Genomic DNA, 24,339 nt, shown 5'->3' with positions numbered 1-24,339 from the left:
TGGGAGCTCCCCCATCAGGCACAGAACAGGCTGATCAGGGGGTTGGGGCACTTTCCTGTCACGACAGAGCAGGGCGGATAGGGAGGTTGTGGCCTCGCCCCCTGTCACACACAGAGCCGCAGGGCGATCAGGGGTTTTGGGCGCTGCCCCCTGTCACGCTGATCCCGGTGCCCGGAGCCTCGCTGCTCCGCTGATCCCGGTGCCGGGAGGCATATTACCCTTTTACTATATAGGACAGAGGCCTGGTGCAAGGGTGGGGGCCGGCTGGTTTGCCCTGAAGGGTGTCCTGGATCAGGGTGGGGGTCCCCACTGGGGTGCCTGGCCAGTCTGGGTGAGGGGCTGAGGGCTGTTTTCCGGGTGGCGAGTGACTAAAGCTCCCAACCGCCCCTTGTTTTCTTCTTCTTTTTTTTTTTTTATTCTGGGCCAGCTTTAGCTCTGAGGCCTCGCTGCTGAAAACATAGATACAAAGTTTCGGTCCGGCTGGGTTTCAGTCCGGCCGGTTTCTGGTGTTTTGTTTAGCTTATTTGCAACATAGTACATAGTTGCTTAGACTTGGAGTTGAGAGGCGGGCAAGTGAGGCGGGGAACGTCGGAGTCCGCAGCAAGCAAGCCTCATGCTCGCTTCAGTGCCTGGCTGCCGGTTGCCATCTTGGCTGACAGTTAATTTGTATATACTCACTGATTAACCAATGAAAAGGGTAGCGGTTGTATGCTAATTACCATGTTTCTCTTTTATTAGTGTAGATAGAGACCTGGTACATGGGTGGGGGTCGGCTGGTTTGCCCTGAATGCTGTCTCGGATCAGAGTAGGGGTCCCGCTAGGGTGCCTGGCAAGCCTGGGTGAGGGGCTGAGGGCCGTTTTCAGACTGGCCACACCCCCTTCAGGGTGGGGGTCCCCGCTGGGTGCCTGGCCAGCCTGGGTGAGGGGCTGATGGCTGTTTTCAGGCTGGCCAAGCCCCTCAGCAGGGACCTTCACCCCATGAGGGTGTGGCCATCCTGGGTGAGGGGCTGATGGCTGTTTGCAGGCTGGCCAAGTCTCCGGTCACTCAACCTCCCAGTGAAGGCTGGCTGGAAGCAGGTATCTTGGATTTACTTAGCTTCTATAATTGAAACTTTGTTGCCTTTTGTGGAAGCTACAGCCGGCTGCGGGAAGCTTGGCTTCCTCCATTTCCGGGGCAACCAAGCCTCCTGCTTGCTTCAGCTCCGTGACTGCCAGCTGTCATCTTGGTTGGGTTAATTTGCATAGAGTCGCTCTGATTGGCTGGTGGGCGTGGTTTTGGCATAGCAAAGGTACGGTCAATTAGCATCTTTGTCTTTTATTAGTGTAGATTACCTATGTGTCTTTACCCCCCCCATAATCCCCACCCATCCCACTCATGCCCTCACCCCCTAGAGTCTGTGTCCATTGGTTATGCTTATATACATGCATACAAGTCCTTTGATCTCCCTTTCCCACACCCTCCCCTGCCTTCCCTCTAAGAATTGATGGTCTGATTGATGCTTCTCTGTATCTGGATCTGTTTTTGTTCATCAGTTTATGTTTTTCATTATATTTCACAAATGGGTGAGATCATGTGATATTTATCTTTCTCTTACTGGCTTATTTCACTTACCATTATGCTCTCCACATCCATCCATGCTGTTACAAATGGTATGAGTTCCTTCCTTTTTACAGCAGCATAGTATTCCATTGTGTAGATGTACCACTCTTTTCCAATCCACTCATCTGCTGATGGGCACTTAGGCTATTTCCAAATCCTAGCTATTGTAAATTGTGCTGCTATGAACATAGGGGTGCATATATACTTTCTGATTGGTATTTCTGGTTTCTTGGGATATATTCCTAGAAGTGGGATTACTGGGTCAAATGGGAGTTCCATTTTTAATTTTTTTTAGGAATATCCATACTATTTTCCACAGTGGCTGCACCAGTCTGCATTCCCACCAGCAGTGCACAAGGGTTCCTTTTTCTCCACATCCTTGCCAGCACTTGTCATTTGTTGGTTTGTTGATGATAGCCATTCTGACAGGTGTGAGATGATAACTCGTTGTTTTGATTTGCATCTCTCGGATGACTAGTGACTTTGAGCATATTTTCAAATGTCTCTTGGCTGATCACTCCACTGGTCACCGCACAGATAGGCCCTGATTGCTATCCAGGCCTAGAGGCCCTACCTGTGCACGAATTCATGCACTAGGCCTCTAGTATATATTAAAAACACAATTGGTGAACTTTAAGGGAGAGATCAGAAGCAATACAGTCATAGTAGAGTACTTTAACACCCCACTGTCATCAACAAAATCAACAAGGAAACAGTGACCTTAAATGATACACTAGATCAGATAGATTCAGTTGATATTTACAGAACATTTAATCCCAAAGTAGCACAATATACATTCTTCTCATGTGTACATGGAGATTCTCAAAGATAAACCAGACATTGGGGCACAAAATATATCTTAACACATTCTAGAAGATTGAAATCATACCAAACATTTTTTTCAGATAATAATTGCACAAAATTAGAAATAAACTACAATAAAAAAAGTCAAAAAAACACTCAAACACACAGTGGCTAAATAGCCTATTATTAAACAATGTTAGGGTTTCCAGGGAGAAGAAGAATGAAATGAAAATTACCAGGAAATAAATGAAAATGAACACACAACAACCCTAAATCTATGGGACACAGAGATAGCAGTACAGAGAGGGAAGTTTATAGCATTACACATCTATCTCTGAAGCAATGAAAATCTCAAATAAACAATTTAACCTTACACTTAAAAGAACTAGAAAGAGAAAAACAAGAAAAGCACAAAGTAAAAGAAAGGAAATTATAATGATTAGAGTGGAAATCAATTACATAGAGTTTAAAAAATAATATAAAAGATCAATGAAACCAAGAGTTGGTTCTTTGAAAAGATAAACAAGATGGAAAAACCTTTAGACATATTCACCAAGAGTTAGAGAGAAGTCCCATATAAATAAAAGCAGAAATTAAAGAGGCAAAATAATGGACATCACAGAAATACAAAGGATTGTAAGAAAATGCTATGAAGAAGTATATATGCCAACAAATTGGACAACTCCCAACACAAAAGTTGGACGAATCACAATACCAAATATAAAATTATACTACAAAGCCACTGTAATCAAAAAAGTCTGGTACTGCCCAACTGGTGTGGCTCTCTGTGGCTGAGAGTCAGCCTATGAACCAGGACATCATAGTTCGATTCCAGGTCAGGCACATGCCCGGGTTGTAGGCTCAATCCCCAGTGGGGGCATGCAAGAGGCAGCTGATAAATGATTCTCTCTCATCATTGATGTTTCTATTCTCTCCCCCTTTTCCTTCCTCTCTGAAATCAATAAAAATATATTTTAAAAAACAGCTTAGCACTGGCGTAAGAATAGGCATATAGATCAATGGAACAGAACATCTAGTCAATATGGCTATACTATTATCAGAAAAGATATATTTTTTATTAAAGTGATGAGACAAATACATTATCTTCTAACAAAAGGTTTGATGCAGAAGGAAGATATAATAATTGTAAACATTTACACACCTAATAATACATTTTCAAAATATATGAACCAAAAATTTACTGAATTCAAGGGAGACATAGACAATTTTACAGTAACAGTTTCAGACTTCAAGATCCCACTTTAAATAATGGGTAGAATAATTAGGCAGAAGATCAATAAGAAAACAGAGGACTTAAATCAACTAGGTCTAACAGACATATACAGAACACTCTACCCAACAACAAATCATATAGTCTTCTCAAGGCCATAAATCTAATTATAAGACTTAAAATGACATATTATATACAAACTATTTTCTCTGACCACAATAGTATATAATTAGGATACAATAACAGGAAGAAAAATGGAAAATTCAGGTTAGTAAAAATTAAGCAACACATTCTTAAATGACTAATGAATTAAAAAGAAATCACAAGAGAAATTACATGCTACATAGAGAGAAATGAAAATGAAAACACAAGAAAACTATGGAATTCATTGAAGCCAGTACTAAGTGGAAAATTTATAGCTGTAATTGCTTATATTCAAAAAGAAGGATCTTAAGTCAACAACCTACCTTTACAACTTAAGGAACTAGAAATAAAAAACATGAAAAAAAACATAAAAGCTACGTGAATAGAAAAAAATAATAAAGATTACAGCAAAGATAAATGAAATAGAGTAGAAAAAAGTAGAGAAGATAAATAAAAGCAAAAGCTGGTACTTCAAAATGATTTTAAAAATCTATAGCTAAATAAAAAAAAAAAACTAAAATACTTAAAATCAGATATGAAAACAAAAGCATAATTATTCTATGGAAATAAAAATTATTATAACAGTATTATACATAATTTTATGCCTAAAAATTGAATAAAATTAAATAAAATAAACAAATAACTAGAAACATAAAACCAGCTAAGACTTAATCAAGAAATAGAAAAAACCTCAATAGACCTATAACAGGTAACAAGATTTAACCAGCAATCAAAACCTTTTAACAAATTAAAAGCTTTAGTCTGATAGCTTTATTAATGAATTCTGTCAAACATTTAAAGAAGAATTAGTACCAATGCTTCTCAAACTCTTCAAATAAATTAAAGAGGAGAGAACACTTCCTAACTTATTCTATGAATTTGGTATTGTTCTGATACCAAAATCCTATATAACAATCCTATCTAATAAAGAAGGAATATGCTAATTGACCCTCACACCATTGCAAAGATGGTGGCACCCACAGTCAATAAGGAGGGAATGTGCTAACTGACTGTCCTCCCCTCAAAAATGGTGACACCCACAGAGAATAAGGAGGGAATATGCTAGTTGACTGCCCCACCCTCAAAGATGGCAGTGCCCACAGCCAATAAGAAGGGAATATGCTAATTGACTGCCATTCCCTCGAAGATGGTGGCGCCCACAACTACAAGATGGTGGTTCCCAGTCCCCTCAGCCCTGCCAGGGCGATAGGCATACAGCAAGGCCGGGCCTGCCCCCAGGCAGGCCTGGCCTCTCTGCTTGCCTCCAGAGTCCCCCAGTCCCTTCTGCCCCCAGCCACCCAGGGCTGGCCTGAGGCACAGGAAAGCCTCAGATGTCGGCTGCCCAGCCACCCAGGATCATTCTGAGGTGCAGGCAAACCTCGGATGGTGGCTGCCCAGCTGCTCAGGGCTGCCCATGGCTCAGGTAACCAGGGCCAGCTGGGGCTTGCGCTGCTGGCAGTGGCAGCACCAGAGGTGTGATGGGGCATCACCTTCCCCTGATCGCCAGGTCTCCCGGACTGTGAGAGGGGACAGGCTGGTCTGAGGGATACCCGCCTCCAGTGCATAAATTTTCATGCACCAGGCCTCTAGTCCTATATAATAAAGAGGTAATATGCAAATTGACCATCATGCCCTTGAACAAGATGGCCGTCCCCATGTGGTCACAAGATGGCTGTCCCATGTCATCACAAGATGGCTACCTCCATGTCATCACAAGATGGATGCCACAAGATGGTTGGTAGGGGAGGGCAATTGTGGGCAATCAGGCCAGCAGGGGAGGGCATTTGGGGGCGACCGGGCTGGCAGGGGAGCAGTTAGGCACCGATCAGGCTGGCAGGGGAGTGATTAGGGGGTGGTCAGGCTGGTAGGCAGAGCAGTTAGGGGCAATTAGGCAGGCAGGTAAGCAAGTGGTTGGGAGTCAGCAGTCCTGGATTGTGAGAGAGGGATGTCCGACTGCTGGTTTTGGGCCTAAACCGGCATTCAGACATCCCTCGAGGGGTCCCAGATTGGAGAAGGTGCAGGCTGGGCTGAGAAACACCTCCCCCCACCCAGTGCATGAATTTCATGCACTGGGCCTCTAACAGATAATAATATGACAAGAAAGAAAACTATAGACCATAACTACCCCTTATGAATATAGATGTGAAATTTAATAAAATACTAGCAAATAGAATTTATCAGCATGTTAAAAGGCTTATACACCAGGACAAATTGGAATTTGTTCCTGGAATGCAAGGATGGTTCAAGACATACTAATAAGTGATCAATGTAATACATAACTTTAACAGAATGAACAAACTCCAAATGATTATCAACATTTATGCAGAAAAACTGACAAAATTCAACATCATTTAATGATAAAAACATTTAAATGAGGAATAGAAGGAAATTATTTTAATCCTAGTAGCCCGGTGCATGAAATTCGTGCACTGGGGTGGGGGGGGACAGGAAGGGGCCCCTCAGTCTGGCCTGCACCCTCTCCAATCTGAGACCCCTCAGGGAATGTCTGACTGCCTGTTTGTGCCCACACTTTTAACAGATAACAGCTCCATTGTTGTTTCTTTCTTATGCTTAAAACCACTGGAATTAGTAAGTATTCAAAGCATGTATACATTTTGGGGGGACACCCTGTATATCTCTAGTCAGCGGTGAAAGAAACCAACAGCAGATTTGGAACCCCCAGACAGGGAACCTCGCTCACTCCCCACATGTCTCCCCACTTCACTTTCCACCTTCGTGGGCAACAGGAGAATCAACGTTTTCTCTCATTAATTTGGAAAGGCACGTCCTGTCACCCGCTGCCCGGCAGGAGTGCGCTAGGCCCCAAGCAAGCGAGGCTCAGTCAGGGCAGCCTTCGCTCATGGGTGCTGGCACCTAAAGTGCACATTCCTCCTCTATAGTCGCCCCGACTATCCCACTGTTTCACTGAGAGGATGGAATTCCTCTCTGCTCTGGGTTCTTGATCTTGAACGCTGATGGAAGGCATCTCAGCAAGGGCCACCTGCGCCCACCAGGTGTGTCTGTCTGCACCTGCTCCCGCCTCAGCACCTGCATTAACCTCCTTAGATGTGATCTCGTCACCATCAGGCAGAGGGAACCAGGGGGATCTGTTTGCCTAGGAGACCGTGACCACACCTTCCCAGTGACGGAGTGATCCTATTGTTTGCACCCAGTCTGAGGAGTTCATTCTGGGCTCTGACTGCTGGAGAGTCTGTGTTGCCTGAGTTTGATTCCAGCAGAAGAGTGTGTGGGCTGCACCCAGCAGTGACTTTGAAGGACCCTTTACTTTCTTGAAAGGCAGTACAGAGCCTTAGTCAGTGACTAAACTGTTTGGCTGAGGAAAGGGGAAAGGTCTCTCCCACCTCGAGCAAACAGTCCCCTGACTTGTGGAGCCTCCAAGACTGCCCTGTCCTGGGTATGCAGAGGTCTGGGATATTTGGCGTTTGGAGCCCAAGCAAAGGTAGGAATTTCAGCCCTGGATTTGTGACTGCATTGTGGGAAAGCTAATCCAAGCACCCTGTGTGTTCCATCAGCAGCCCTGGGAAGGAAGGCAGAGCCCCCCACCCTCCACCCCCACCCCCCAGGCTGCAAACACCATCCCCTACAGGAGCCTGTTGGTTCAGCCCTGTGAAATGCCAGATACACCCACTGGGTTCATTTCTGTGGGGGACAGGAGAGCAGCTCAGAGTGGGACATTCAGAGTGTGAGATGCTCAGAGGCTATTGTCTGGGACTGGGAGGAAGTGCTTAGCCCCCTCCTGTGGGCTGGGCCAGTAACATCCTCAATTCTTTTGGTCAATCCCCCTGAGCCAAGGGCAGCTGTAACTGCTCTTTAGAAAAAAACTGCAAGCTATACCCAACCTGAAACTTCAGTAACTTCCCTTAGGGGGAACTAGAATTGGAATCTCTGGTAGAGACTGAAGAGTTTTGCTTTGAAGCAGAGACTAATTTCTACTCATTGAGTGTCTGACTGAGAGCCCACTAGCCCGAGCTAGACTAGCCTGGGTCCATCCTACAGACTCTCTTCAGAGGAAGACCAGGCACTCTCAGGAGGGAGGTGGAGTAGATGACAAGTGGAGGTGAACCTCAGGAAACCTTGGTCCAACCACAGATCTACCCCTAACTCTAAGCTGAAAGAAGCTGATCATTTACACAGATTGGACCCTCCCATGAGCACAAAGGTCTAGCAGACAGACACAGACACAAACAGTGAACAGAGTAGTAGCCCAAGGCCAGTTACACACAATGTGTGATGGTGACCTGCATATGAAACCCACCCAAAAGGACACAGAACCAACACTGCCGTGGTGGGCTTCAGACCACACTGGAGCTCAACCCAACTAGACACACAAACGGCACATCCAAAGGTGAATCCCAGAAGCTACAGATCCTGCTGGGAACAACCTACAGATCCTGCTGGGCAGCCCCTGTGCAGCATCTCACACATGGTGACAGAGGTTTACCTCTACAGACACTCAGTATAAAGGGTTAACCATTGTGCCACTTAACCATCAAGACATCACAAGACTGCACCTCCACAGCAGTTTGCATACGATGGTGAGGTTTGAGCCTCACAGTCAGCCAACCTACGAGGGTCGATCCCACCTACAAAAGGGCCAATGGTACTCAAGACTCAATTACAGCAGGAGGGCCACAACAAAGCACACATGAGAGATTCCTAGAACAAGGAGATCAAGGAGACTGCACCATTTGGTCCCACAGGACACCAACTACCTAAGGGCACTCCACCAATACTGTAAGTCATAGAAGCTCTATTTAATAGAGGGAAACAAACACAAAGAGACAGCCACAATAGGAGAACAAAAAAGGCCCAAATTAAAGAACAGGAGCAATCCTCAGAAAAAGAGCTAAATGAAATGAAGGCAAGGGATAAAGAATCTGTTTGAAGAAATAATGACTGAAAACTTCCCTAGCCTGGTGAAAGAAAATGCCATAAAACTCTAGGAAGCACAAAGAGTCCCAATCAAAATGAACCAAAACAGACACATCAAGACACATAAAACTTAAAATGTCCAAGACTAAAGACAAAGAAAGAATCATAAAGGGAGCAGGAGAGAAACTATCAGTTACCTACAAGGAAGTTCTCCTAAGGCTGTAAGCTGATTTCTCAACAGAAACACTTCAGGCCAGAATGGAATGGCATAAAATATTCACAGCAATAAAAAGCAAGGACCTGCAACTAAGACAGCTCTACCCAGAAAGGCTGTCATTTAAAATGGAAGAAATAAAGAGCTTCATAGAAAAAAAAAGGCTAAAGGAGTTTATTACCACCAACCCAGCACTGCAAGAAATGTTAAAGGGACTGTTGTAAGAAGGAATACATATAGAGAGGAACAAAGACATAAAGAAAAAAATGGCAATAAATAAGTACCTATCAATAACAAATTTAAATGTAAATGGATTAAATGCTCCAATCAAAAGACACAGTGTAGCTAAATAGATAAGAAATGAATTATAGGTATAGCCTCAGAGGCCAACCCCAAAACACTGCCACTCAGCGGTTGAGCCACAAACTGACTCTTAGGTGAACACAAATTAAGGCAGTCTGGATCAAAAATATGGCCTGCTTTAAAATCAGGACTGTGATTTACAACACGGAGGAACAGTGTATCGCAGGGAAATTCAACACTCTCCTGAATACCTGGCAGGACTAAGGCGAGCCAGGCTGAAGAGTAGAAGATTCGAAAGACCTTCACTACCGCAAATTTTTTTTTCTTTTTTTGCCTTTTAACTAAGAAACCATTTTTTTCTTTTTCTTCTTTTTCCATCACCTGATTTTACCCTTTTAATTACTACATTTTTATTTTTAACCAGTATTATTACTGCTACCATTTTACCATTTTTTAAAGTGCCATTTTATTTTCTCTTTTTTAAAAATTTTGGGAGTAGTGTTCTCCATTCTATTTTCATCGTTTCTTTAGCATCAATTTTCCCTACCACAATTTTACCTCTATGCTAAAACCCTCTTCCTCACTTTTCCCCTTTTGGTGTCCTGTTTCTCTTACCCTATTCCTGCTTTAGATTTTCCCTAGTCCGTCTTTTTACCCCCTGTCTAATTTCACCCTACTTATATCTCCTATTTCCAATCCACTGCTCTAAATCCTTATACACCTATCCCTTATCTTTCTTCACTATCCAAACATTTTTTTCTCTTATCTTTCTATTGTTTTCTTGCTGTTTGCTTGATTGTTGAATATATTGTTTTTTTTGTTTGTCTGTGTTTTTTTTTTTTTTGCTTGTTTTGTTTTGTGTTTTTTTTTTTCTTTTTTAGGACTGGTTGTAAGGTTGTTTTTCTTTTTCTTTTTTTCTGCTGGTTTTTCCCCTCCCTCCCCTCCCCCACCCCCTGGCTATTTTTGTGCTTCTGTTTTCCCTTGCCTCTCTTGATATCATTGTTTGTTTGTAATTTGCATTCATCTCCAGGGATCTGTTGCTGGAATTTGTTTGGATTAGTGGCAGTTCTATCGGAGTTTTCTCCACATACAAATAGTCTCTTCCTGTCTTCTACTTCATTCTCTCTTTTCACTCTTTTTTTTTCTTTTTTCCCCCTCTTTTTTTCCCAATTTCATTTTTGCACTTCCTTTTTGTTTTTTTTTCTTATTTTTCTTTCTTTTTCTTTTTTCTCTTTTCTCTTTTTCTCTTCTTTCTTCCTTATCCCCTAATTCTCTTAATTCGGTGGTCACCTTTATTTGGGGTTATTAATATCGTGAATATATTTGTGTTCAGTGCCTGGTACGTTGTGCCTTGTTGTGTTGTATTTTGTGCCTTTAAATCAACGCAGCAGATCCAAGCAACAGCAGCCTCCTGATCACCACACCCTCTGTCTGAGGAACAGCAGCTGTACGTGAAGCCTCCCCCCAACAGCCAGAAGAGCCACCACAGCTGTGAACAGCACCCACCAGAGGAGCTGCTGCCAACTGAGGAGCAGCTGCTACTGAAACCACCCAAGGAGCAACCACAGCCCAAGGAGCCACTGCCACCCAGGGAGCAGCCACTGAACGACTCAACATCTACATATGTCAGTGAGATCAAACATGGGTAGGCAAAGAAACCCCCAAAGGAAAGAAAAGGAGGACTCGCCAGAAAAGCAGCTAAGTGAGACAGAGGCATGCAACATGACAGAAAAAGAATTCAGAAAATTCTAGAGTGCATAAACCGGATGAAGGAAAAAATCAACAACATATGCAAGAAGCAAGAAGAAACAGATGAAAAAATCAACAGCTTAAGCAAGAAGCAAGAAGAAACAGATGAAAAAGTCAATAACTAATGCAAGACCCAAGAAGAAATGAAGAGAGATATAGCTGCAATAAAAAACACCATTGAAAGCATCAACAGTAGACTAGGAGAAGCGGAGGACCGAATTAGTGGATTAGAAGGAAGCAAAACACACCCAAACTGTACTTCAATTGCAGAAAAAAATTAAAAGACAGGAGGAGAGTCTAAGGGAGCTTTGGGACAACATGAAACGAAAGAACATATGAATAACAGGGGTGCCAGAACAACAGAAAGAGGAACGAGGATTAGAAAACCTATTCGAAGAAATAATATAAGAAAACTTCCCTGAGGTGGGGAAGAAAAAAGTCACACAAGCCCAGAGAGTCCCAAACAAGGTGAACCCAAAAAGACCCACACCAAGACACATCATAATTACCATGGCAAATGTTCAGGACAAAGAGAGAATCTTACAGGCTGCAAGAAAGAGACGGAAAGTTACATACAAGGGATCTCCCATTAGATTACAAATGATTTCTCAACAGAAACACATCAGGCCAGAAAAGAATGGATGGAAATTTACAAAGTGATGCAAAGCAAAGGACTGAATCCAAGAATACTCTATCCAGCAAGGCTATCATTCAAAATTGAAGGGGAAATAAGAAGCTTCACAGACAAAAAAAGGCTAAGGGAGTTTATCACCACCAAGCCAGCAATGCAAGAAATGCTAAAGGGACTGGTGTGAGAAGAAGAAATAAAAAGCTCAGAAAGAAAACAGCCACACACAAAAAAAGAAATGGCTACAAACAAGTACCTTTCAATAATAACTTTAAATGTAAATGGACTAAATGCTCCAACCAAAAGACATCGAGTGGCTGAATGGATAAAAAAATCATGACCCATACATTTGCTGTCTACAAGAGACCCACCTCATTAGAAGGGACTCACACAGACTGAAAGTGAAGGGATGGAAAAATATCTTTCAGGCAAATGGAAATGAAAAGAAAGCTGTGGTAGCAATACTTATATCGGACAAAATACACCTCAAAGTGAAGGCCATAACAAGAGATAAGGAAGGCCACTTCATAATATTAAAGGGATCAATACAACAAGAAGATATAACCCTGGTAAACATATATGCACCCAATGCAGGAGCACCCAAATACATAAAAAAACTCCTGGAAGATATCAAAGGAGAGATCGACAACAATACAATCATAGTAGGGGACTTTAATACACCATTGACATCACTGGATAAATCCTCTAGACAAACAATCAGCAAAGAAACAGCAATCCTAAATGACTCACTAGATCAGATGGACTTAATTGACATCTTCAGAACACTTCACCCCAAAGCCACGGAATATACATTCCACTCAGATGCTCATGGGACAGATGCAAAAATAGACCACATATTGGGCCACAAGCAAAGTCTCCCCAAATTCAAGAAGATTGAAATCATACCAAGCGTCTTCTCAGACCACAAGGGCATAATATTAGAAATAAACTACAATAAAAACAACCCAAAATACTCAAACACTTGGAAGCTGAATAGCATGTTATCAAATATTGATTGGGTTAACAATGAGATCAAAGAAGAAATTAAAAACATCCTGGAAACTAATGACAATGAAAACACAACAATCCAAAACCTATGGGACACAATGAAAGCAGTCCTGAGGGGGAAGTTTAGAGCTCTACAGGCCTATCTCAAAAAACAAGAAAAAATGGTAGGAAATCATTTAACTCTACAACTCAAAGAATTAGAAAGAGAGCAACAAGAAAATCCCAGAGTGAGCAGAAGGAAGGAGATAATAAAGATTAGAGCAGAAATAAATGACATAGAGACCAAAAAAACAATACAGAAAATCAATGAAACCAAGAGCTGGTTCTTCGAAAGGATAAACAAGATTGACAAACCTCTAGCCAGGCTCACCAAGAAGCAAAGAGAGAAGACCCAAATAAACAAAATCAGAAATGATAGAGAAGAAATAACAACAGACCCTTCAGAAATAAAAATGATTGTTAAAAAATACTATGGACAGCTCTACTCCAACAAACTAGACAACCTGGAGGAAATGGACAAATTCCTAGAAAAATACAACATTCCAAAACTCAATCAGGAAGAATCTAAAAATCTCAATAGGCCAATAACTATGGAAGAAATTGAAGCAGTCATCAAAAAGCTTCCAGCAAACAAAAGCCCAGGACCAGACGGCTTCACAGGGGAGTTTTACCAAACATTCAAGGAAGAACTAAAACCTATCCTCCTCAGACTACTACAAAATATTCAAGAGGAAGGAACACTTCCCAGCTCATTCTATGAAGCCAGCATCACCCTAATACCAAAATCAGGTAAAGACAACACAATGAAAGAGAATTACAGGCCAATATCCCTCATGAACATAGATGCCAAAATCCTCAACAAAATCTTAGCAAATCGGATCCGGCAGTACATAAGAAAGATCATACACCATGACCAAGTAGGATTTATCCCAGGGATGCAAGGATGGTACAATATACGCAAATCAATAAACGTGATACATCACATAAACAAATTGAAAGAAAAAAACCACATGGTCATATCAATTGATGCAGAAAAAGCATTTGACAAAATCCAACACCCATTTTTTATAAAAACTCTCAGCAAGGTGGGAGTAGAAAGAACACACCTCAACATAATAAAAGCCATATATGACAGGCCCACAGCCAACATCATACTCAATGGACAAAAACTAACACCATTTCCCCTAAGAACAGGAACAAGACAGGGATGCCCACTCTCACCCCTTCTGTTCAACATAGGACTGGAAGTATTAGCCATTGAAATTAGGCAAGAAGAAGAAATAAAAGGCATCCAAATTGAAAAAGAGGAAGTAAAACTGTCCTTATTTGCAGATGACATGATATTATACATACAAAACCCTAGAGACTCCATCAAAAAGCTACTAGACTTAATACATGAATTTGGCAATGTAGCAGGATACAAAATTAACCCCAAGAAATCTAAGCCATTTCTATACACCAATAGGGATCTTGCAGAAAGAGAGATTATAAAAACAATCCCATTTACCATTGCACCAAAAAAATTAAGCTACCTAGGAATAAACATAACTAAAGAGGTAAAAGACCTCTACTCAGAAAACTACAGGACGTTGAGAAAAGAGATAGAGGAAGAAATAAACAGATGGAAGAACATACCGTATTCATGGATTGGTAGAATCAACATAATTAAAATGTCCATACTACCCAAAGCAATCTATAAATTCAACGCACTTCCCATTAAAATACCAATGGCCTACTTCAAAGATCTAGAACGAACTCTCCAAAAATTCATCTGGAATAAAAAAAGACCCCGAATAGCTGCAGCAATCCTGAGAAAGAACAAAGTAGGTGGGATCTCAATACCAGATATCAAGCTGTATTACAAAGCCACTGTTCTCAAAACTGCCTGATACTGGCACAAGAACAGACATATAGATCAATGGAATAGAATAGAGAGCCCAGAAATCAGCCCGAACCAGTATGCTCAATTAATATTTGACAAAGGAGGGAAGAACATACAATGGAGCCAGGATAGTCTCTTCAATAAATGGTATTGGGAAAATTGGACAGATATATGCAAGAAAATGAAACTAGACCACCAACTTATACCATACACAAAAATAAACTCAAAATGGATAAAGGACTTAAATGTACGATAGGAAACCATAAAAATTCTAGAAGAATCTAAAGGCAACAAAATCTCAGACATATGCCGAAGCAATTTCTTCACTGATACAGCTCCTAGGGCACTTGAAACTAAAGAGAAAATGAACAAATGGGACTACATCAAAATAAAAAGCTTCTGCACAGCAAAAGAAACCATCAACAAAACAACAAGAAAACCTACTGCGTGGGAAAACATATTTGCCAATGTCATATCTGATAAGGGCCTAATCTCCAAAATTTATAGGGAACTCATACAACTTAACAAAAGAAAGATAAACAATCCATTCAAAAAATGGGCAAAGGACCTAAATAGACACCTTTCAAAAGAGGACATTCAGAAAGCCAAGAGACATATGAAAACATGCTCAAAGTCACTAATCATCTGAGAGATGCAAATCAAAACAACAATGAGGTACCATCTCACACCTGTCAGAATGGCTATCATCAACAAATCAACAAACAACAAGTGCTGGAGAGGATGTGGAGAAAAAGGAACACTCGTGCACTGCTGGTGGGAATGCAGACTGGTGCAGCCACTATGGAAGACAGTATGGAGTTTCCTCAAAAACTAAACATGGAACTCCCATTTGACCCTTTGATCTCACTTCTAGGAATATATCCCAAGAAACCAGAAACACCAATCAGAAAGGATATATGCACCCATATGTTCATAGCAGCACAATTCACCATAGCTAAGATCTGGAAACAGCCTAAGTGCCCATCAGTAGATGAATGGATTAGAAAACTGTGGTACATCTACACGATGGAATACTATGCTGCTGTAAAAAAGAAGGAACTCTTACCATTTGCAACGGCATGGATGGAACTGGAGAGCATTATGCTAAGTGAAATAAGCCAGTCAATGAAGGAAAAATACCACATGATCTCACTCATTCATGGATAATAGAGACCATTATAAACTTTTAAACAATAATAGATACAGAGGCAGAACTGCCTCAAACGGATTGTCAAACTGTAGTGGGAAGGCCAGGGAGGATTGGGGGCCAGGAGGGAGGGGGGTAAGAGATAAACCGAAGGTCTTGTATGCATGCATATAAGCATAACCAATGGACATAAGACACTGGGGGGTAGGGGAGGCCAGGGGATTGTCAAGGGCGGAGGAAAAAAAAGGACACATATGTAATACCCTTTGTAATACTTTAAGCAATAAAAAAATAAAATAAAAAGAAACAAAGAGAGGACCCAAATAAATAGAATCAGAAATGAAAGTAGCAAAGTAACAACTGACATCACGGAAATACAAAGGATTTTAGTAAAATATTATCAACAACTATATGGAAACAAAAAAGTGATTTGAAATGGACAAAATCATAGTAACATACAATCAGGAACAAGCGGAATAACTGAACATACCAATAACAACTGATGAAATAGAAGCAATAATTAAAAACTCTCAGCGACAAAAGTCTTGGACTTTATGGCTTTGCAGGCAAATTTTACCAAACATTCAAGAAATACCACCTATCTTGCTCAAAGTATTCTAAAAAATTCAAGAGGAGGAAAGATTCTGAAGCTCTTCTTACAAAGCCAACATTATCCTAATATCATCACTGGATAAGACACAACAAAGAAAGAAAATTATTGGCCAATATCTCTTAGTAACATAATAGCAAATCGGATCCAGAAATAGAATAAAAAGACCATATATTCATGTCCAAGAGAGATATATTCTGTGAGTAGAAGGTTGGTACAATATTTGCATATCAATAAATGTCATACATGACAAAAGCAAAAGTTAAGATAAAAACAACATGGTCATATCAATAAATGCAGAAAAAACCTTCAATAAAATCCAGCACCATCTATAATAATAAAAGCATAATATGCTAATTAGACCTGATGAGCTTCCGGACGAAGCCAAGGCTGCAAGGGAAGCCCGGGGGGTCCTGGGTGCCTGCCAGGGGCCAGAGGGAAGCCTGGGTCCCAGGTGCCAGAGGGAAGCCAGTGCCGGCAGCTGGGGGAAAGAAGGCCTACTCTTGCACCAATTTCGTGCATCAGGCCTCTAGTTTTATAATAAAAACTCTCAGCAAAGTGGGAATAGAGGGATCATACCTTAACATAATAAACGCTATATATGACAAACCCACAGCTAACATTATACTCAATGGGCAAAAGCTAAAAGCATTTCCCTTAAGATGAGGAACAAGTCCGGGATGTCTGCTTTCCTACTCTTATTCAGCACAGTACTAGAAGTTTTAGCTATAGTAATCAGACAAGAAGAAATAGAAGGCATCAAAATTGGAAAAGAGGAAGTAAAATTATAATTATTTGCAGATGACATGATATTGTACATAGAAAACCCTAAAGACTTCAACAAAACTACTATATTTAATAAATAAATTCACAGAAGTTGCAGGATACAAAATCAATATCCAGAATTCGATGGCATTTTTATATACCAATAATGAACTCTCAGAAGGAGACACTTAAAAAACCATCCTGTTTACTATTACAACAAAATAAATAAATAGGAATAAATTTTACCAAGGAGGTAAAAGATCTGTATATGATATAGAAGAAAAAAATTAAGGAAGACATAAGTAGAAGCATATATCATGTTCATGGCTGGAAGACTTAACATCATTAAAACATCCATTACACCCACAGTGACCTATAGATTCAACACAATCCATATTAAAATATCAATGGCATATTTCACAGACCTAGAAAAAATATTCCCCAAATTTATATAGAACCAAGGAAGACCCTGAATAGCCACAGCAATCTTGAGAAAAAAGAATAAGATGGGAGGTACCACAATACTGGATATCAAATTCTACTACAAGGCCATTATAATCCAAATAGCCTGTTACTGGCATAAGAACAGGCATATAGGCCAATGGAACAGAATGGAGAATCCAGAAATAAACCCCTACCTTTAAAAGAGCATTCAGTGGAATAAACCAGTCTCTTCAATAGATGGTGTTGGAAAAATAGGACAGATAAATGCAAAAAAATGAAACTAGATCACCATCTTACACCACACACAAAATAAACTCAAAATGGATAAAGGACTTAAATGTATGACAGGAAGCCATATGGTAAAAGTCTTAGAAGACTCCATAGGCAGCAAAATATCAGACATATATCGTAGCAATATCTTTACCGACACAGCTCCTAGGGCAATGGAAACTAAGGAGAAAATAAATGGGACTGCATCAAAATAAAAAGCTTCTGCACAGCAAAAGAAACCATTAACAAAACAATAAGAAAGCATGAAAGAACATACCAGTATTTGCCAATGTTATCTCCGATAAGGGCCTAATTTCCAAAATTTATAGGGAACTCATACAACTTAACAAAAGGAAGATAATCCAATCAAAAAATGGGCAAAGGACTTAAATAGATACTTTTCTAAAGAGGACATACAGAAGGCCAAGAGACATATGAAAACATGCTCTAAGTCACTCATTATCCAAGAGATGCAAATCAAAATGACAAGGAGGTACCATCTCACACCTGTCAGAATGGCTATTATCAACAAATGACAAGTGCTGGCGAGTATGTAGAGAAATAGCCTATTAACTGCTGGTGGGAATGCGGACTGGTGCAGCCACTGTGGAAAATGGTATGGTGTTTCCTCAAAAAACTAAAAATGGAACTCCCATTTGTCCCAGTAACCCCACCTCTAGGAATATATCCCAAGAAACCAGGAACACCAATCAGAAAGGATATATGCACCCCTATATTCATAGCAGCACAATTTACAATAGCTAAGATTTGGAAACAGCCTAATTGCCCATCAACAGATGAGTGGATTAAAAATCATTGGTACCTCTACACAATTGAATACTACACTGCTGTAAAAAAAAGAAAGAACTCTTACCATTCATTACAGTATGGATGGACCTGGAGAGCATTATGCTAAGCAAAATAAACCAGTCGGAGAAAGATAAATATCACATGATCTCACTCATTTGTGGAATATAATGAACAACATAAATAAAAATAGATCCAGAACTAGAGAAGCATGGAACAAATCGTCAAACCTCAGAGTGAAGGCAGGGGAGGGTGGGGTGGGTGTAAGAGATAAACGGAAGGACTTGTATGCATGCATATAAGCATAACCAGTGGACACAGACACTAAGGGGGTGAGGGCATGTGCTGGAAGGGTGGGAGTGTCCAGGGAGAGGTCAATCGGGTAAAAAGGAGACTTATTACATAATACTTTATATAACAAAGAATTTTTAAAAAGTAATGGATTAAAGTCTGTAATGTGAAATAAATCTCCAATTTAAATTGCATTCATAGAGGGGATAAATGGTTATAGACGAAGTTGACTTACAGTGGTGAACACACAATACAGTGTTCAGATGATGTGTTTTGGAATTGTGTACCTGAAACCTGTATAATTTTAATTTTGTCAGTGTTACCCCAATAAATTCAATAAAAAGGTGGGAAAATAAAAAAATTTAAAAAAGAAATCAACTTCTGCAGGAAGAATTGTTTATTTATCCTAAGTTATAACTGGTCACAATTTTATTTTATATCCTTTTTAATATACACATTGGGCCACATTAATTTTCCACTGAGCCAAACCGGTTTCGGCAAGGGCCACATTCATCTTCTATGATAGAATGTAAGTCAAGACTATACATATGAGCTCAGCAGACATGGCTCAGTGGTTAAGTGTTGACCTATGAACCAGAAGGTCATGGTTTAATTCCCAGTCAGGGCACATGCTTGGGTTGTGGGCTTGATCCCCAGTAGGGGCGTGCAGGAGGCAGACAATCAATGATTCTCTCTCATCATTGATGTTTCTATCCCTCTCTCTCTCTCCCTTCCTCTCTGAAATCAACACACACACAAAGACTACATATGAGATGTCTAGAAGGAGCACCCAAATAAGATCCCATTTTGGACAATTAGAACAGAAATTGCATTATGTATGGGAGGGTCTTAGACTCACCTTTACTGAAGAATGTGCTAACCATAAAGCCAAAGAATATTGAAGCAATGGCATAACACATGAAAAAGACAAAGATGAAGCTAGAGTCACTGTAGCGGAAAATTGGCTCATTGAAAATCTACAATAAAACAATAAGACAATTTAAGGCACACCATAAGGACTGTCACATAAACACAAGGGAAGAAGGAGAAAATGAAGGCCCGAAAGAAACAGATCACATTACTCAGTTACTGAAGCTTAATTTGTGGGAAAGTTAACTAAATAACTTATTTCTTACAGAAGGGTTTCTGGTGTTTTTTCCCCTTGGAGATTCAACAGCCTATGAGTCTCCATAGTGGAGACAATATAAGCCATATTTCATCTTCCTGAGACCAATCAGTCCACACTTGAGAGGAATGACTTTATCCCTCTCAAAGGATAGCTGCAGCAGGCTACAATCTTGGAAGAAGATATCCAATATAGCAGACATGAACCACATTAGCTACTGAGCACTCAGAAGGTAGCTTATGTAAATATCATTTAATTTTAATTATTTTTATTTAAATTAAAAAACAAATACAGTGTCCAGTACACATTAGGTACTTCTAATGATGATATTGCATATGAATTGAGATGTGCTTTAAATATAAAACACAGACTGCAGTTTGAAGACAGTACAAAAAAGAATGTAAAATAAAATATCTTAATTTTCAAATAGATTGCAGGTTGATATATTTTGTATATATTGAGTTAAATTAAATATATTATTAAAATAATTTCACCTGTTCTTTCTATTCTTTAAAATGTATAGTGGCTACTAAAGATTTAATATTTCATAGTAACTCATTAAATATCTATTGGATAGCACAAAATTAGACACTTGCCTTGGCAAAGAATAACACACATATCAAAGAGATAATAATGATATAAAAAAAGAAGACTACGAGGAAATAGGAAGCCCAGATCATCCAGTTTCTAAGTCCAATTATGAGTTGGTAGTCCTGTAGGAAAGTCAACACAAATCAAATATAACATATAACAGTAATTCATAGTGCTTTCACATACATTTTAAAATTAAATTCCCATAAAATCCTATATAAATAGGTAATATCTCTATTTTGTGCATGAGAAGAAGCAATGCTCAAAGTCAAGTATGTTGGTCAAAATTATGGAGTTAGTAAGGACAGTATTAGCATTATAGGATATTTCTCCTTATTTCAGACATCTTTTTCAGTACTATACTTAGTATGGGACCAAAATGGAAAGCATTTCAAATTAAACTTTGAAATATTAAGATCTCTTTTATATTATAGTATACTTTCTGGAATATTAGAGAAATGTGTCTATGTTTTTTATTTTAAAAATCCAATTGTAAGTTAGAAGTTAGTTATACTTCTTATGCTTGTTTCTTGTAGACAATGTGGCCTTTTCTCCGCCTCTGGCTGCTCTCAATATATTCTCTTTGTCTTTGGTTTTCAGCAGTTTAAATATAATTATGTCTAGGTGTATATGTGTGTGTGCGTGTGCGTGCATGTGTGCGTGCATGTGTGTGTGTGTGTGTGTGTGTGTGTGTGTGTGTGTGTGTGTAGTGTTGTATTTATCCTGCTTTGTGTTCTCTGAGCTTCTTCAATTTGTGGTTTGATACGTACCACTGATTTTGGAAAAAACTCTCTGACATTACTTCTTTTTAAAATTTATCTTTATTGTTGAAAGTATTACAGATGTTCCCTTTTCCTCCCCATTGATACCCTCCTTCCCACTTCCAACCTCCCTCCAGGCCATTACCTCACTATTGCCTGTGTCCAAGGGTTATGCATAAATGCATATAAATTCTTTGGTTAATGTCTTTCCACTCCCCACCTCCGCTCTGAGAATCATCTGTTGCATGCTTCCATGTCTCTGGATCTATTTTGTTTGTCAGTTTATTTTGTTCATTAGATTCCACATATAAGAGAGATCATGTGATATTTGTCTTTTTCTCACTAGCTTACTGGTATTTCACTTAGCATAATACTCTGCACATTAGCTATTCTCTCATATCTTCTTAGAGGGATTCCAATTATGTACATGTTATACCATTTAATATTGTCCTACGCTTTTTGTATGCTTTTTTCTGAATTTTTAAATTTTGTTTTCTCTTTAAGTTTGTATAATTTCAACTGTTTTATTCAATTCTCTGATTCTTTCCTCATCAAGGTCAAATGTACTGATGAGTCTGTCAAAAGCATTCTTCATTTTTGTTAGCATAATTTTACTTCTATCATTTTCCTTTAACTCCTTATAGTTTTTCTCTCTCTGATAGCATTAACTGTATGATCTTACATGTTTTCTACTGTGCAGAAAAGAGCTAACAAAGGAGGCTTGAGACGATTAGGAAGTCGTGTTTGCAAGGTCAATTTTTCTAGGCTTTTCCTGTGTCATTTCCTCTTATGATCTATCTATGGGTATTTACTACACCAATCTAAGAAATTCCAGATGTGAGTATAACTATATGCTAAGTCCCACTGCATTTCAGAAAATGGGGGTGGTCTTGATGCTGGAAACATATACCTTTCCCTTTAGAGCCTTTAAATTACTAACCATAATAATTTTAAATTCCTCGTCTGATATTTCCAACATCTCTGTCTTATCTGAGTCTAGTTCTGGTAACTAATTTGACTCATTGGACTGTCACTTCTTAATTTTTGATGTGCTTTGTAATTTTGTGTTGTTGAAACCCAGACATGTTATCTAGGGCTGTAGCTATCAAGGTAAATAGACTGAAAGAGTGGGAATTTAAGTTAATTTAGTTAGGTGGTGAACTGTGTTTGAGGTTCCTAGGTACTACAGACTGCAAATTCCCCCAGTGACCTCCTTGCCTTCAGGATTTTCCCTTTTGTGGCTTCCCAGAGATGGTTTGCCTCTGCAATTCTGCCAGTTTGAAAAATTAGAAAGTTTCATCACTTTCTGTTCTATATTTGCTGTTACTGGGATGTAATTTGCTGCCACTAGGCATAACATCTACCTACCAATGCTGAATATGTAGACATAGTCTAAGTCTCCATTTAGAAGAACTCCATAGGCATAAAAATATCTTTACAGACACTTTATCAGAGAATAATTGGGATTACCTTCAATCTTTTTTCTTTTTCTGACACAAGGGTTCGCATGGTGGAAAGTACAGTTGGAGAGAACATAAGTATGAACATCAAAGGGAGGAAGCCATTAAGGCTCAAAATTAACCTGTCTTCAGAATAAGCTGGATGTGGAAATCTCTGTATAAGAACACTAATGCCATCAAACAGCTTCTGGGCAGCACGGCCCCCATGGTACAGCATGATAGCCTTATCTAAGGCGTGCTGCACAGCCAGGAACCCTTCTGTGATGTACCCTGCATGACAAAGCAGTGTCAAATAAAACAGACTGAGGGACAGCTCAGACGAACAAGGCAATTCAAGTAAGTCATAACTTGTCATCTACAGAACATAAATTTAATGTTGTACCAAGGCCAACTGAACATAATTACTCTGAGAACATATCAGTTTTGGCACTAAAGGGATACTTTAAAAAAAAAAAGATCTTATTGTTTAAAGTATTACATATGTCCCCTTTATTCCCCAGCCCAGGCCCCCACAACCCTATTGTCTGTCTATTCGTTATGCTTATATGCATACAAATTATTTTGTTGTTCTCTTTTCCCCCCTCACCCACTCCCATCTTCCCTTGCCTTCCCTCTAGGTTTGACTTTTTCAGCTGAAACTGATTTATATCTTCTGAAAACTACGTATATTAAAGGAAAGCAGTAGTAGATTTGCTGAATGCAATTTAGTTTTATTAAAAATGCAGCTTTAGCCATAACCAGTTTGGCTCAGTGGATAGAGCATTGGCCTGCGGACTGAAGGGTCCCAGGTTCGATTCTGGTCAAGGGCATGTATGTTGGTTATGGGCACATCCCTGGCGGGAGGTGTGCAGGAGGCAGGTGATCAATGTTTCTCTCTCATCGATGTTTCTAACTCTCTATCTCTCTTCCTTCCTCTCTGTAAAAAATCAATAAACTATATTTTTAAAAATGCAGCTTTAATAAAACATTGGTGAATGAAGACTTGGAAATGTAGTAAAAGAACTAAAACTCAGAATGACAGCTATATTCTAGTGCAGTGGTTCTCAACCTTCCTAATGCCGAGACCCTTTAATACAGTTCCTCATGTTGTGGTGACCCCCAATTTCATTGTTACAAATTGAACATAATTAAAGCATAGTGATTCATCACAAAAACAATATGTAATTATATATGTGTTTTCCGGTGGTCTTAGGCGACCCCTGTGAAAGGGTTGTTTGACCCCCAAAGGAATCGTGACCCACAGGTTGAGAACCACTGTTCTAGTAATGCAGGATGGCCCCAAGGAACATGGTCTCACTGAAACCAAGTTAGCCAAACAACTAAAAGGCAGCTAAAGCTTTAATTTTAGAGAGAAACCAAGATAGTGGCATAGGTAAACACCAGAGATTGCTGCCGTGCACAACCACTTCAAAAATACAACTAAAAGACGGAAGGGACATCATCCAGAACCACAGGAAGGCTGGCTGAGCGGAAATTCTACAAATAGAAGGAAAGAGAAAAGCATACCGAGACTCAGAGGAGGTGCTGTGCGGAAGTAAAATACAGAGGTACAGAGGCGCAGGTGGAGAGGGTTGGTGGCTGAGGACATGGTTGTCTTTTTCAATCGGGAGG

The 24,339-nt window shown here is 39.8% G+C and overlaps 1 protein-coding gene across 1 annotated transcript in view; it reads right to left on the bottom strand.

Moving 5' to 3' along the window:
- Positions 1-24,339, bottom strand: part of LOC102423824 (ATP-binding cassette sub-family A member 3-like) — a 372,708-nt gene that overhangs the window by 283,539 nt on the left and 64,830 nt on the right. Inside the window, 3 exon segments of the mRNA XM_014466690.2 lie at positions 19,650-19,767; positions 20,519-20,629; positions 22,739-22,998. Of these exon segments, the coding sequence (XP_014322176.1) occupies positions 19,650-19,767; positions 20,519-20,629; positions 22,739-22,998 (489 nt within the window).

The sequence above is a fragment of the Myotis lucifugus genome, unplaced genomic scaffold (genome assembly GCF_000147115.1).
Source record: "Myotis lucifugus unplaced genomic scaffold, Myoluc2.0 scaffold_352, whole genome shotgun sequence".
Classification (NCBI taxonomy): domain Eukaryota; kingdom Metazoa; phylum Chordata; class Mammalia; order Chiroptera; family Vespertilionidae; genus Myotis; species Myotis lucifugus.
The sequence above is the reverse complement of the archived record's forward strand: the minus strand, read 5'-3'. Positions and strand labels throughout refer to the sequence as shown.